At 49.9% G+C, this 14,277-nt stretch overlaps 1 protein-coding gene across 1 annotated transcript in view; it reads left to right on the forward strand.

Annotated features, from left to right (window-relative positions):
- SHB (SH2 domain containing adaptor protein B) overlaps positions 1-14,277 on the forward strand; it is a 140,622-nt gene that overhangs the window by 50,097 nt on the left and 76,248 nt on the right. The window contains exon 2 of the mRNA XM_055302003.1: positions 1,696-1,816. Within this exon, the coding sequence (XP_055157978.1) occupies positions 1,696-1,816 (121 nt within the window). The remainder of the gene's footprint in view (positions 1-1,695; positions 1,817-14,277) is intronic.

Genomic DNA, 14,277 nt, shown 5'->3' on the forward strand with positions numbered 1-14,277 from the left:
AGTAGAAATATCAAATGAAAGACATTGCCAGACCCAGTGCTCCCCCACCCCCATTTTTCCCCTGCCTGGTGTCATTTGAGCTCAGTGAGTCTCAAAAAGGCCATGATCACGATGTCAGCATCTGGAAGTGTCCCCGCTGGGACTCTGAGCCTGACCCACAGCCATGATGAAGCAGTGGTAGGACAGTGGCAGCGGGGGGTCACACATGCTCAGATGGCAGGCACTCCAGCCCTGGATCATTCACTGATAAGCTTGCTTTTGTTCAGGGAGCAGTGGCTGCTGTGTGCCATGCCTCCCATCAGCCCCCACCCCCCCCACCCCCAGCCACACTCCAGTAACAGGGCTGCTGCTGCAGTCCCTCTGCGGGCATCACATTCCTGGCAGCTGAAGGTCATTCGCTCACCCTGCCAGGACCACTGCCATAAGCTGCCATTTACCAGGCAAACAAAGGGGGATTTTCTATTCCCCTGGGTTTAAAGGCCCCTTAAATGCCTTACATTCCAGGAGTTGGGAGAGAGAGACAGCTCCTGTGGTTTCTAATTAAACCCACAATTTAAATAACAATTCATGTAACCCCAAGGGTTGAGGGAAATGTTAACCTATCCCCTCCCCAGAGAGGTAGCTGGGTGGCCCTGGCCAGGAGGCTGAGGACTTGTCCTTTGCCAGATGTGACCAAAGGGGCAAAGAACTCAACAGAGGTCACAGTGAATTTGCGGTAGAGCTAAGGTGCTGTGACAGGGAACAGGTTTGATAGGTTCCTGTTCTTTCCCCACTAGGTAGTGTGCCCCTCACAAAGCTTAAGAAGTAAGAAATGGGAGGAAAAAACTGCCATGTTTACTCTTAGTCCAAGAATGTTTACCCTCCTCTAGGGAACTTGGTCTCTGAAATGTTCAAATCTCAGATTCTGGCCCACTCCTAGGACTCCCCTTCCTGCCCCGACAGCCTACCCTGAGGTGACCCTGTTGGTTTGTGGTAGAACTTTGCTGTCTTCTTAAATAAAGGGACAAATGAGGAGGCCAGGAGAGTGCCCCTAGGAGGCAGGGGCTCTGGCTGACAGTCTTGGTCAAGCCCTTTTTCTCTCTGGATCTTAGCCGATCCTTCCCTGAGCTGCTTTTGTGTTTTTGTTGGGTCTGCCTGGGGCCATGGTCATGTTTGCAGTGCGTTGATCTCACCAAATTGTTGTCTGATTACCCAAGGCATGCTCATGTTCCAGATTCAGGGCAGATGGAACGCTGAATGTAATTATCTCTAGACAAGCTCTTCTAGGCCTCAGCCAAGCACCAGGAGCCTGTCAGCATCTCTAAGCTCTCTGCTATCTCATTTCCAATTTTCCTCCATTTCCATTCCGTTCCATTGAGCAACTCACATTCCCCACGGGCATCCTCCTGGTTCTTGCCTTTGTGCTTCTCTACCCAGATACCCTTCTATTCCCACGGGGCTGTGTCTGGAACTGCCAGGCTGCATGCACAGGCTCAGAGGCAAGGAGCACTGCCAGTATGGGCCTTTTCGTTACCCCTACAAGAATTGGAACTCCCAGAGGACAGGCACCAGCTCAGTTTCCTGTCTCCAACTCCCCACCTCCTTGCCGGTATGATGTGGGTACCATTTATGTTTGTTAGAGCAAAGTCTGGCTGTGAATAAGTGAAACAGAAAGCCAGAGGTGGACTCACACTCCTGCCATCTTGCTCCTTACAGGTGACCATTGCTGATGACTATTCTGATCCCTTTGATGCAAAGAATGATCTCAAGAGCAAAGCAGGAAAGGGAGAGAGTGCTGGCTACATGGAGCCCTACGAGGCCCAAAGGATCATGACAGGTAAGCAGAGCTGCCGGCATAGGACTTGCCACTCAGCAGGGAGGCAGAGGCGACACCCCCCCCCCCCCCCCCCCGGTGGTCCCCAGCCAGCCACGACAGAAGAAAGTTTGGACAGAAGAAAGTTTGCGCTTTCAATGTGTGGTGGTTGGAGGGCAGTGCTGTGTTGAATCTTCACTGCACTTCACCAGCTCACGTTTCCTTTACATTAGGAAGTACCTGGCAGGGCGCAGTGAGAGGCCACATACAGGGTAACAAGTACCATTAATCAAGTTAACCCCCTGAAATACATGGAGAATTTCTACTGAAGAAAAATACAGGGCAGCCTGGGTGGCTCAGCGGTTTAGCGCCGCCTTCAGCCCAGGGTGTGACCCTGGAGACCCTGCATGGAGCCTGCTTCTCCCTCTGCCTGTGCCTCTCTCTGTCTCTCATGAATAAATAAGTAAAATCTTAAAAAGAAAGAAAGAGAGAGAGAGAGAAAGAAAGAAAAGAAAAGAAAAGAAAGAAAAGAAAAGAAAAGAAAAGAAAGAAAAGAAAAGGGATTCCTGGGTGGCACAGCGGCTTGGCGCCTACCTTTGGCCCAGGGTGCAATCCTGGAGACCCGGGATCGAATCCCATGTCGGGTTCCCGGTGCATGGAGCCAACTTCTCCCTCTGCCTGTGTCTCTGCCTCTCTCTCTCTCTCTCTCTCTCTCTCTCCCTGTGTGACTATCATAAATAAATAAAAATTAAAAAAAAGAAAAAAGAAAAGAAAAATACAGCATTTGAGATAGAAAACTTACCTGGAGCTTCCTAGCAGCCAGGGCAATAAAAGAAGCATACTCTGTCACCTTGCTTTCAGTACCTACTAGAGGGAGGTGGGTTAGATTATTGGGGACAAAATTATCTGTTGCCCCATACCAGGGAATCTTTGGCATGTGGCTGGAAGCAGAATAAAGCCCCCTGGTCTCTGGCAAGTTTATAGAAAATACAGAGACTTTCTGCCTGAGGCTGTTTTCCTGTTGGTCCCTGACAACAAAACTTGTCCAAGCAGTTGTATGGGACCCAGAAGAAAGTGGCCATGTGTGTGGTATCCTGAGGGTCTATTTTCATCAGGATAATTCTTGGAGCATCTTTAAGGAGTGAATGGTTATTAGGTTATCTGTCATCTTAGACCCTGGGCATGAGCAGGGCAGTGAGGGGAAACCACCTATGTGGGTCCTCCTGAGCCAGGAGACAGAAGAACAGTCGTGTGAGTTGGCCCCCTCTGACCCCATACAAGGCAGGAACATGAAAAAGGGCGCTACCACATGGGTCTAGAGTACAAGACGGTGTCCAGGAGCAGGTTTGGAGCCACTCTGAGTTTTGAGGCCTAGTGAATTGGTGCCTTGTGTGTCTTGAGATTTGGGGTACAGATGCTACTTTCTATGGCCCTCTTATTGTTTGCTGGGTGTTATGTCTTTGAGCACATTCTCTTGATTCCTCTTGCATTAGAACAATGAAGAAAGAAAGCAACATTGACTGAGCACTTAGTGTATGCTGGACCCGTGCTGAGTGCTAGCTCATGGGGCTACAGAGACCACATAGGATAGTTGCTGCAGATTTACGTACAAAATCAGATCCTGCCTCTAGAACTCTGCCTTGTGTTCTCCTGTTCCTAGATCCTGATGGTCTGGCCATCAGTATGTTTGGACACTTTGTAAAGGGCTGAGGCAGGGAGCAGACTTCTGCAGGGCCTCATGCTCTCTCCTGATCTCTCCTGGCATAGAGGCCCCTGTGGGCAGCGTGAGGCAAAGGGCTGGGGCTGGGGTCTGATGGAGGGGATCCTGCTCTCCTCTAGTGACTTTTGGAAGCAAGTCTGCTGTTGGAGTGTACTTCACCTCAGGACTGTGGTGGTGCCTGCCCCCACTGCCACATCCCATCACCTCCACTGGGCTTGGTGAAACATCAAGCTCTGGGGGAGCACTGGGGGCGTGCCAGCCCAGGGCCCCGTTGCAGCCAGTCTTGCATTCGACAGGCATTGGCCTGGGGTTAAAGGAGTGGTGGTTACAGGAGTGTCTTTTGGGTACTCAGGCACATTTAGACACCAGGCAGTAAAGGATCTTCAAGGTCATTCAAACCCAACAGCCTCACATGATAAATGGGGAAACTGAGTCCACAGAGGGAAAGATACTTGCCAAAAGATACGTAGTAAGTTGGTAGCAGAATGGCAAGTGTGGCCTGTGCTTGGCAGGGCAGTCTGTGGGGTGGAGTACAGAGGAAGTGTATGTTTATGCTAGATGCTGGGGTATCCGGGACACAAGGAAATGGCAGGAACCATCTGAGGTTGGAGCCCTTGCCAGGTTCCAGGCTCTGTACCGGGCCCCTTGACATACATACTTTAAGCCTCACCATGTCCCTGCAGAGGAGGTGATGTCTCATTTTACATATGAGGGAAACAGGACAAGTCGCTTTTCTGGGGTCACACAAGTAGAATTGACTTGTGTCACTGCAGAACATGGGACTAAAATGGAGGAGACATCCGGGAGCTCAGACTTTGTGGTACTGCCTGGTGTCTTTGGAATGGAGCTGGTTCCTCCTGGGGGCGTTTACAGACCTCAGTGTCGAGTAGCTGATTAGCCACTCTGCTGGATAGAACTGTCCTGTGGGACTTTGGCTTTTTGATGAGACACACCCACAGCAGGCAGGTCCGAGGCAGGGCAGATTGGTTTAATTAGAGATCTGTTAAGATCTCATGCATTCTGTCTCCAAAGAGGCATCCTTATGTTTGCTGCTCTGGACTTTTTTCCTAGCTTAGAGGCTATGCCCAAATTTACTCACATTTTCTGTTTCTAAGGAAATAGGTGGTTAAACGGGACGTTTTCTGGCTGTCACGACCTCACTACAGCTCCCTTTTACTCAAAATTCTTTGTGTGGAACGTCACCTCTGTGACTGATGGCAGGGCTGGGGGGCTGGGGTGAGCCAGTGCTGTGTATATGTTCCAGGAAGCAGCTCACCAAGCTGACATGAAGGTCCCCGGGGAGAAGGGGGGCAGTGGAGCACGGGGTGGCACAGAGCAAGTTACGTTCAATCTTTTGGGTGACCTTTATTTGATGCTGTAACATTTATGTGTGCACACAACTTCTAGGAACAGGGCAGGCACCTTTCGTAGATAAGAATAACCCTGCTAGTAGGAAGAACATACCCTCTCTGCCCAAGATGGCATGCCTCTCTGTCCTGGTGCGGAAGGAACCCAGGGTGGAGTCAGGCAGATCTGAGATGGTCAATTGCCAACGATCCTGGGCCTCAGTTCCTCTTGCAAAGCAGTAGCTGTACAGCAGGTAGTTGGTCACAGTTCTAGCTACTTTGGGCTACAAACTGGCTGTGTGACCTTGGGTAGCATATTTTGTGCCTCTGTTTTTCACTGTATGTGGCATGATGGTTCAGTAATGACAGCCACAGCAGTGGGGGCCACTGCTAGGCTCTCACATCCATTGGCAGCGCTTGATGTGAATTCTTGTTGGATCCGCACCATCACTCTTTAAAGTGTAGTGCCCATTTTGCTGATACAGAAACTAAGGCACAGAGAAGTTAAGTAAGTGGCCCCAGACAACCAGCTGGGTAGTGAATTGTGGGGCTGCTTACTGAGGCTCAGGTATTCTGTCCAGGGCCTGTGCAGCCCTGGGGTACCCCGGCTTGATTTTCAGACCCTACCCCAGGGCAACTGACCTGGCCTGTGATTAACTGATGTATATAGCAGTTGGGGGACAGGGGAGTGCTTTGAGGAGGTGTGCTTTTGTGAACAGAGAACTCAGCTGGGTCGCATTGGCTGTGGCTGCAAAGGAGGGTGGGGAGAAGCATGCCCATTTCCTCAGGGCCTCCTCTCACCTCTTCCCTCTGTCTGCCTTAGTTTCCTTCTCCACAGACTCCTGTGTGTGTTCATCCGCAGGAGTTACGTTCTGGCTCCCAGATGCCCATGGATTGCCTGGACCTTGCTCTCTGCCCTCATCACCTCTCTCATCCCAAAAGCAGCTTTGGAGTTGCTCCTGAAAACCCCAGGTCTCTGTGAAACCCAGTGGGGAAGCTACTGACCCAGTTCAAGGTTTCCCTTTCATGGGTTGAGAAACTGGGGTCCGAAAAAGTCTTAATCCTTTTGAGATATGACTAAATATGAAGCTATCCTGCAAGGCCATCTGTTGCCCATCCCTAGAGGGATCAAGCAGAGGCAAGACAGCTCAGCTCGCATTAGGAGATCACAAAGGTAGTTAAGTTGTACATGGGTGGTTGGCTCAAGCCACCTCTGAGGTCTGTGTCAGCCCTAAGCTTCTAGAGGTCTTGAGTCACTGTGCATTGCCTCATCATTAGACACCCAAGACTAGCCTGAGACCGACTCTGAGTAGGAGAGGATCTGGTTGGGGCTAGCAGCTTCCCTTCTCACTTATGCTTAGTCTCTTGAGGGCCACAGTGTCCTTATTATAAAATAGGGCACACAACACTGATGTGAGTCTCAGGTGGAAGGCAGCTTTGCATGTGTATGTGAGATTGTTACTGAGGAGTAGAGGGCCTAACTTGGGCCTTCACTTGGTATTCTATGCTGTTGAGTTCTCTGACCCTTTTCTGTAAGGGCTCCCACCCACCTGGACCAGCAAGACAGTGGAGCAGGTGGTCCTTGGGCCCGCTGCAGTGCATTTAGTCAGCCTGGCCTGGAGCCCTTGCCCCCACCCAGTTGTGCTGAAGACTGAACCATGTAACCTAGGCAGATGTTGCCACTGCCTCCAGGGGTATCCATGAAGCAAAGAGACATGCACGGACCTGGGTGGTCGGTAGTGGGTGCACAGAGATGAGCGAGTACATCTCTAGGAGCTTGAAGGAGGAACAAGGACTTCTAGTCTGGGCAGTCCAAGCAAGGTGGGAGGTGGGAGGGGTAGTGTTGAGAGCTAGGCCTGGCAGCCCAGGCAGAGGGAAGGGCTGGAGCAAAGGCATGGAGGCATGGGTTCTTTCTGCTAGAGGAGTGGCAGGAAATGAGGCTTTTGATAGGATAATGATAGGAGAGAAGCACATGGGGCAACAGCTTGTAAAGACTGATTGGATCCTGAAGTCCTAGTTGGCCTAAAGGCACAGAATATTTCTCAACTGGGACCCAAGGTAGTGGTGGTGACTGGAATGGTGGTCATTCATTTTTACGGAAGGCTTCTCGGTGTGTTGGGCACTGCTCCAACGACTTAACCGTGATAAGCTCATTTAATCCTCAATAAGGAGCCTATAAGGTAAAGGTACTTCTGTCATCCCCATTTTACAGACAAGCCTACTGAGTCTCAGAAAGGTTAAGTGGCAAAAATAGTGCTCCTAGCTGCAGCTAAAACACACACACGTCTGTCCTGTGCTCCTAGAGGGTCTGCAGAAATAAATGGGGAATTGTATGCTTACTTTGGCCCCCTTTTAGGAATGATTCCCCCACCCCAACATCCTTTATAAAATTGTGCAAAGTATCATTTCATGGGATGAATCACATAAACATTAATTGAAAGCATTTTCCCATAATTTTTATTATTATAAGCAATTACACATTAAAAAGTCTTTACCATGTTTTTATTATTAAGTCAACTTTATAGCATAGTAAGAGGAATTTAAAAGAAAGCCATTTCACACAGAACCCCACTGCCCTGACATGGCTGATTTCCTGGCTCACAACTTGCCTGCTGCCCCTTTTTCTCCCCCTTGCTGGTAGGTACCTCCAGGTAAAGCCAGTCACAAATTTTAAAGGCAAGGTGAGGATAGCCTTTTGTATCTTTTCACGCTCTGGTACAGGCTCTTTTAGGGGCAGCGTGCTTTCTGAGAATGGTGTTGTGTACCATGTTCAAGTCTCTGTGTTCCAGCTGTGGCCTGTTTCAGGAGGGTGTGGGGTGTGGCTCTGCCCTGGTCTGCTGTGTGACCTGAGGCTGGTTGCTCCCCCTCTCTGGGCCTCCATTCCCTCATTTGGAAAAGCAGATTTTGCCTTCCTCCCTGGGAGTCACAAAGGCCTTTATAGACAATCAGTTTCCCTGCTTTTGTGGTCATAATGGGCTTCTCCATCCTGGTCAGATCTGTGCATCCTCCACCCCACTCCATTACTTCCATGTGGCACCAGCTCAGGTCTTGCCAGATGTGGGGAAGAGCTGGCCTTAGCACCCTCCCAGGAGAATGCATACTGTCCTCTCTGCTCTCAGGACAGACAGGGCTGGGAGCTACAGGTCTGCACATGAAAGACCAGCAAACGCTCTTCAGAGAAGAGAGCCTCTGAGTCTCAAGTAGGTGACAGAGAGGCCAATTCTAGCTACCCTATCTGAGATTTCCACCTCCCTCATGTGTCGGACGTCATCTCTGCCCCCCTGGTTCTGGGCAGCACTGTCCTCCCTGTCTCCCTGTCCTTCTGGTAGCTGTGAAAGTAAAAGGCTTTTCTGTCGGGGCCCCTAAGTCTAGGCCCTTCCCAGCTCTGCAGTGCCTGTGGACTCTGCTCCCAGGTTGTCTAAGCATTTGTCTCTTGCTCACCTACCTAGCCTGCTCTGCACAACTCTGCTCCCCAGAGCCATCACTCCACTCTCACCCTCTGCAGGTCCTTCCCCCTACCCCCGCTCCCCCAGCCTCCCCCCAACCCAGCACAACCGCCTTCTCCCAACACTACCACAAGCTTCAGCCTGCCCTGGTGGTTACAGTTCTCCCCTAGCTGGGAGGTGTCAGGATAAAACTGTCTCTGAAGAGCCACCCTTTCCACCCAGAATCCTTTTCCTACTTGGGGCCCATATTGGAGCTCAAGCTGGTCAAGGTCACACATCAGCAAGCTGCAGAATGGGTCTCCCGACCTCTAATCTAGGGCTCCTGGGCCTTGTTTTGAAATGTTTTGAAACCTGCCCTTCCACCCTTTTGCTTGGCTTGTCATGGGTTGTGCAGAGTTCCCTAGCTGGTCTATCATTTACCAGAATGACTTACCTACTGGACCGGAAGGAGATAATCAAGTGTAAATAGATTTTGTGTTAGTCACCCGATGACTTTCCTGTTCTTGAGAAACAGCAGGACTCATACACCCAGCCCAGTGGCACTCACCTGCTCAGCTCCCCAGCGAGGGGCAGGAATGAGAGCAGGGGGTGAGGACCCTGAAGCCTGGGTTTCCATGGTGACCATGGGGCCCACTCTGGCAGCTATTCTCCTGTTCTCTCACTCCATACACACCTCTCCCTTTTGACCGCCTCCCCCCACCCCCAAACACACACTCAGCCAGCCCACTTTTTTTAGGAAAGTTGGTAACAGGATTGGCAGGCCTCAGAAGGTTTGACAGTCATCAACAGCACACCTGCTGTGCCCAGATATTGATCCCTGGTGGCGCCCCCCCCCCCCGCCCCAATCACATGGAAGAGATTGTAAAGGACTGATGTTTATAGTATAAAACAGTTAAAGAGAAACAGTCGACAAAACTAAAAGACAATCTGTAGAATGGGAGAAGATATTTGCAAATGACGTATCAGATAAGGGGCTAGTATCCAAGATCTATAAAGAACTTCTTAAACTCAACAGCAAAGAAACAAACAATCCAATCATGAAATGGGCAAAAGACATGAACAGAAATTTCACAAAGAAGACAAATACACATGGCCAACAAGCACATGAGAAAATGCTCTGCATCACTGGCCATCAGGGAAATACAAATCAAAACCACAATGAGGTACCACCTCACCTGTGAGAATGGGGAAAATTAACAAGACAAGAAACAACAAATGTTGGAGAGGATGTGGACAAAGGGGAACCCTCCTGCACTGTTGGTGGGAATGTGAACTGGTGCAGCCACTCTGGAAAACTGTGTGGAGGTTCCTCAAAGAGTTAAAAATAGAGCTATCCTACAACCCAGCAATTACACTCCTGGGGATTTACCCCAAGATACAGATGCAGTGAAAAGCCGAGACACTTGCACCCCAATGTTTATAGAAGCAGTGTCCACAATAGACAAACTGTGGAAGGATCCTCAGCGTCCATTGAAAGATGAATGGATACAGAAGATGTGGTTTATGTATACAATGGAATATTACTCAGCCATTAGAAACGACAAATACCCACCATTTGCTTCAATGTGGATGGAACTGGAGGGTATTATGCTGAGTGAAGTAAGTCAATCAGAGAAGGACAAACATTATATGGTCTCATTCATTTGGGGAATATAAAAAATAGTGAAAGGGATTATAGGGGACAGGAGAAAAATGAGTGGGAAATATCAGTGAGGGTGACAAATCATGAGAGACTCCTAACTCGGAAACGAACAAGGGGTGGTGGAAGGGGAGATGGACGGAGGATGGGGTGACTGGGTGACAGGCACCGAGTGGGGCACCTGACGGGATGAGCACTGAGTGATATACTGTATGTTGAAAATTGAACTCCAGGGCAACCTGGGTGGCTCAGCGGTTTAGCGCCACCTTCAGCCCAGGGTGTGATCCTGGAGACCCGGGATCGAGTCCCACGTTGGGCTCCCTGCATGGAGCCTGCTTCTCCCTCTGCCTGTGTCTCTGCCCTTCTCTCTCTCATGAATAAATAAATAAATTTTTTAAAAAAATTAGAAAATTGAACTCTAATAAAAATAAATTAATTAACTGAAAAAAAATAAAACCATCATAGAGGAGTGACACTGGTGAGAGGCAGAGGAAGGGGTCGTACTGTCTCCTGAAGACTGGTGTAGACTGCACAGAGAAGGTGGCATTGAGCACTTGCAGTCTTAACTTTCAAAAGGGCCTTTCCTTCCCTGACCACTTATCTTAAATTTAAACCCATCCTAAACACTTCCCACCCCCTTTCTCTGTTTAATTTTGTTCCTTAACCTTGGTCACTATTTAGCATACTGTATATTTTACTTATCCTTTATCTTGTTTATAGTCTGTCTACCACTAACATGTGGGCTTGACAAAGGCAAAACTTTGTTCCCTGCTGGCACCTCAGTACCTAAAGTAGTACCTGGCATAGAGTTGATGCTCAGTAAATAGCTATTGAATGCATGAGTGTGCTAATTAATTCCAGGGACCAAAGGGCTAGTGTACAGACCTGCTGGGACCCCCTTAGGATTATCAGAGACCTCCCATCCTCCCGTGAAGGTGGCCAGATCTGTAAAGTCTGAATTTAACCAATTGCTGAATGGGTGGGGAATTGAGAGAGTAGCTGACTTGGCCTTTGGGTGAGACTCAGGCAGGAGACCCTTGTGTCTTGCTCTTTCTTCAAGACCAATTCTGTCTCCATGTTGGAGGACTGCGTCAGGGTGTCTGGTGGTGCCTCTTCTCCCTGCCATCCTCCCTGGGCTGAGAGCTCCTTGAAAGAAGGAACTGCATCTCACCCATCTTTGTATCTCTTCTGGGCCCAGTGAATATCCACCAACAGAATGCCTGAGTATAGGAATAAAAGTCTATATGGAGAATAAATGAAAGAAAAGGAAGCAGACAGTAAACAAGTACCCACTGTAAACAGCCTTTCCCATTTTGCCAAGAACCACTTGCCTGAAGTCATAGGCCCTTAGTAAACAAGGTGTGATGCATTTAACCATTGGATCAGTGTTTGTGGGCATCTGCTATGTGCTGCTGGGTACATGTTCTGAATTCCAGGGGTCGTGAACAAAACAAAGTCCCTGTTCTCATGAAGCTTACACTTGAGGATCAAGGGGACAGTGTTATCAAACTGTAATTCCCACAAACTCATTTCTGGGAGTGCTGGCACAGGAAGGTCTGTATCTAAGACACTGCCACCTCTGGTCACAGCAGCTCTAGTTACTGAGACCTAGAAGTTAGAGGCTTACTCAAAGTCAAGAGCAGAATGGAGATTGTCCCCAGGACCCTGGCCACTTTCAGGAGGCAGAATGGTCTCCATGCTATCTGCGGGGTTGAGGGGTTCTTCTTTGGCCCAATGGCTGGCAGCTCTCTGTTCCTCTCTCTTACTAGCTTTCGTGCAGGCCAGGACTCTGGGGATTGCCATGGACCTTTTCAGAGCTGTGAGAATTGTCCTATGCTGCTGGCACCCACCCTCATGGGTGTAAGGGCCTATAATATTATGGACATTTGGCAACAAGGGCCCAGACCCCCAGGAAAGTACCTCATAATCCTTTTTCTTTCCTGAAAGTTCTGAAAGAAAACTGCATTCTGCCACAGGAAGAAAAAAAGGAAGGAACCTGAAATCGAGGAGCTTACCTGCCCACCCTGACCTTTGTCTTTCAGAATGAATCCCAGAGAGACATTAAAAGATCTGATGGCACAGAAACTGTTGATAATGCCTGTCCAGAGATAGATTCAGAGAGACTCATGTGGATGGGCAGCCAAGCTTCGAGTGTCCTTCAGCCAGCCAACGGCACCCTGTGTGTGGGACAGACTGTGGAGGCTGTGGCGAAGCACTGCTCGTTCCTGAGCCAGGGGTGTAAAAGCATTAGGAAGTTGTTCAGGAAATCATGCCTCCATGGGTGTGTAGGATGGATTAGAGCCGAGAGAAGCAAGAGGCAGAGGGACTGGTTCTGTGGTTGTGTAGCTACAATAGTCATCTAGGCCAAGGGGTGGGGTGAAAGAGCTTGCCAGCCATTGGGGTGCAGTGGGTAAGAGACAGGGAGGAGCTGGAATCCCAGTGAGTGATGACAGAGTCAGTTACCCCAGAAGGGGGAAGATAGTTCTTGGGGAGAAGTCAGTGGGTTCAGATGTGGATACTTTTGTGTTCAGGTGTTCAGGAGGTGCTGGAATCAGGTCAGAGGGAGACCTTGAAGTGCTCCAGAGGCCTGGGGAGAGGAGCTGGTTTGCAAGGGCTGTCCAAGGAGACCACAGGCCATGCTTCCTGTCCCTCCAGAAATCTGAAGAAGGAGATTCAGTGATTGGCCCCACACCCTATTATTTGACTAATTAATTAGTACCCTCCTCTAACTCGGGCTCAGGCTGGCTTTCTGGAAGCTTATAGAGATGACAGAGGGCTGTATTTAAGGGCACCTTTTGTAGATGATGCCAGGAATCTCCCTAAGGCTCTGGGAGGAAACTGATTATTTCCATTTTGCAGATGAGAAAGCTGAGTCATGGAGACAGACTGGAACTGTGCCCCCTTCTGAGCTCCCCTCTCCCTGCAGGGCCTCTGTCAGGCTGTGTGAGGGAGGAATTCCGAGTAACAACAGGTTTGGGGGGGGGGCAGCGGGGAAGTTATGCTTCCTCCCACCTCTGGGATAACTTGGCAGGTGCCTGAGGTTTAGTCCCTACCCCCACCCCAATGTCCTCCACCTCTTCCTTCTCATGGGTAGTACAGCCTTTCAGCTGTCTTTCACCTGGCTTGGTCCAGGTGTTTTAATGTGGTTTACTGCCTCGGGTTCTTCCCCCAAACAGGTAGCATGAGCATAAAGAAAATGCCACTTCTCTGCCTTCCAGGACCCAGGTTTGTAATTATACTTGGCAACCTAAAAAATGATGCACTGGAAGAAGATCATTTCCTGGGGCCCGAGCTTCGTTGTGGGTCCTCCCCATTCTAGCTACCACGATTGCTCTTTGTACAATCACGCTGATACAGCACTTACTACTCGGCGGCATCATTCATCTGCCAGACTGGGGGCCCCTGGAGGGCAAGGACCACAGCGCTTAGAACTCTTGTCCCCAGACTGTCGGCGCCCAGGTGTTTGAGATATTGGCCTGGACCTTCCAGCAAAGAATGTCCCCAGGTCAGAACTTGCTGGTTCTGGTGGAGTGTTGTGCAAATGATCGTAAACTCTTCCCTGAAGATTAAAGGCTCTTAGGGACTTGAACTGGGTCTCATCATCTCCCTAGCTTGCTTGCCTCTTGGTCTTTGCCAGCAGGTCCACATGTTTGTCCCTTAGATCCTGGGCTCACTCGCACTGGCCTGTGCCTCTGTAGGTTCATACCTGTCACCAGGCCTCGAGTCCCAATAAGGGATGGCACATTCGTTCAAGCCCCTGAGCCCTAACCACTGAGCCCTCCGTGAAGCTACCCTATGGGCATCTTATTACCAGATTGGAGGTTCTTTAAAGTCTTGGCACTATCCTCATTGCCCTCCTGTGGCCCCTGGTGTCACCACCTTTCCCTCCTGTCCCCCCTCTAGCTGCGTGCCTGAGCTCTACTTGTTCTCAGCTTTCACCAGGCCTTTCTTTAGACTGGCCTCTCGCATACCAAAGCTGGAACAGCCTCTGCTCTGACCCCACCTGACCTTCCCAGCCAACAGTCATGGCACATAGTGGGGTCATGGGGAGAGTTTCTCCTGTTAATTTCTTGCTCACTTGGCTCCATCTCAGTATTTTGCCTCATGTTCTGTCCTTCCCTTCTAAAACCACCTTGCCTGCCAGCTCTTAGTCACCTTCCCTTGATGTTCTTCTGCATGCTTCCATCCTCCCTGCCTTGTTTCCCCAACCAGAACCAGACCAGTTAGCATTCATTCAGGAATCCTGCCTTTACGGCACCTGTCCTCCACTTCCCTGAGGCCCAGAGAAGGCCGTCTGTGGGACTATTTCCATTCCACTGATGAGGAAGCAGGAG

The sequence above is a fragment of the Nyctereutes procyonoides genome, unplaced genomic scaffold, assembly GCF_905146905.1.
Source record: "Nyctereutes procyonoides isolate TBG_1078 unplaced genomic scaffold, NYPRO_anot_genome, whole genome shotgun sequence".
NCBI lineage: Eukaryota > Metazoa > Chordata > Mammalia > Carnivora > Canidae > Nyctereutes > Nyctereutes procyonoides.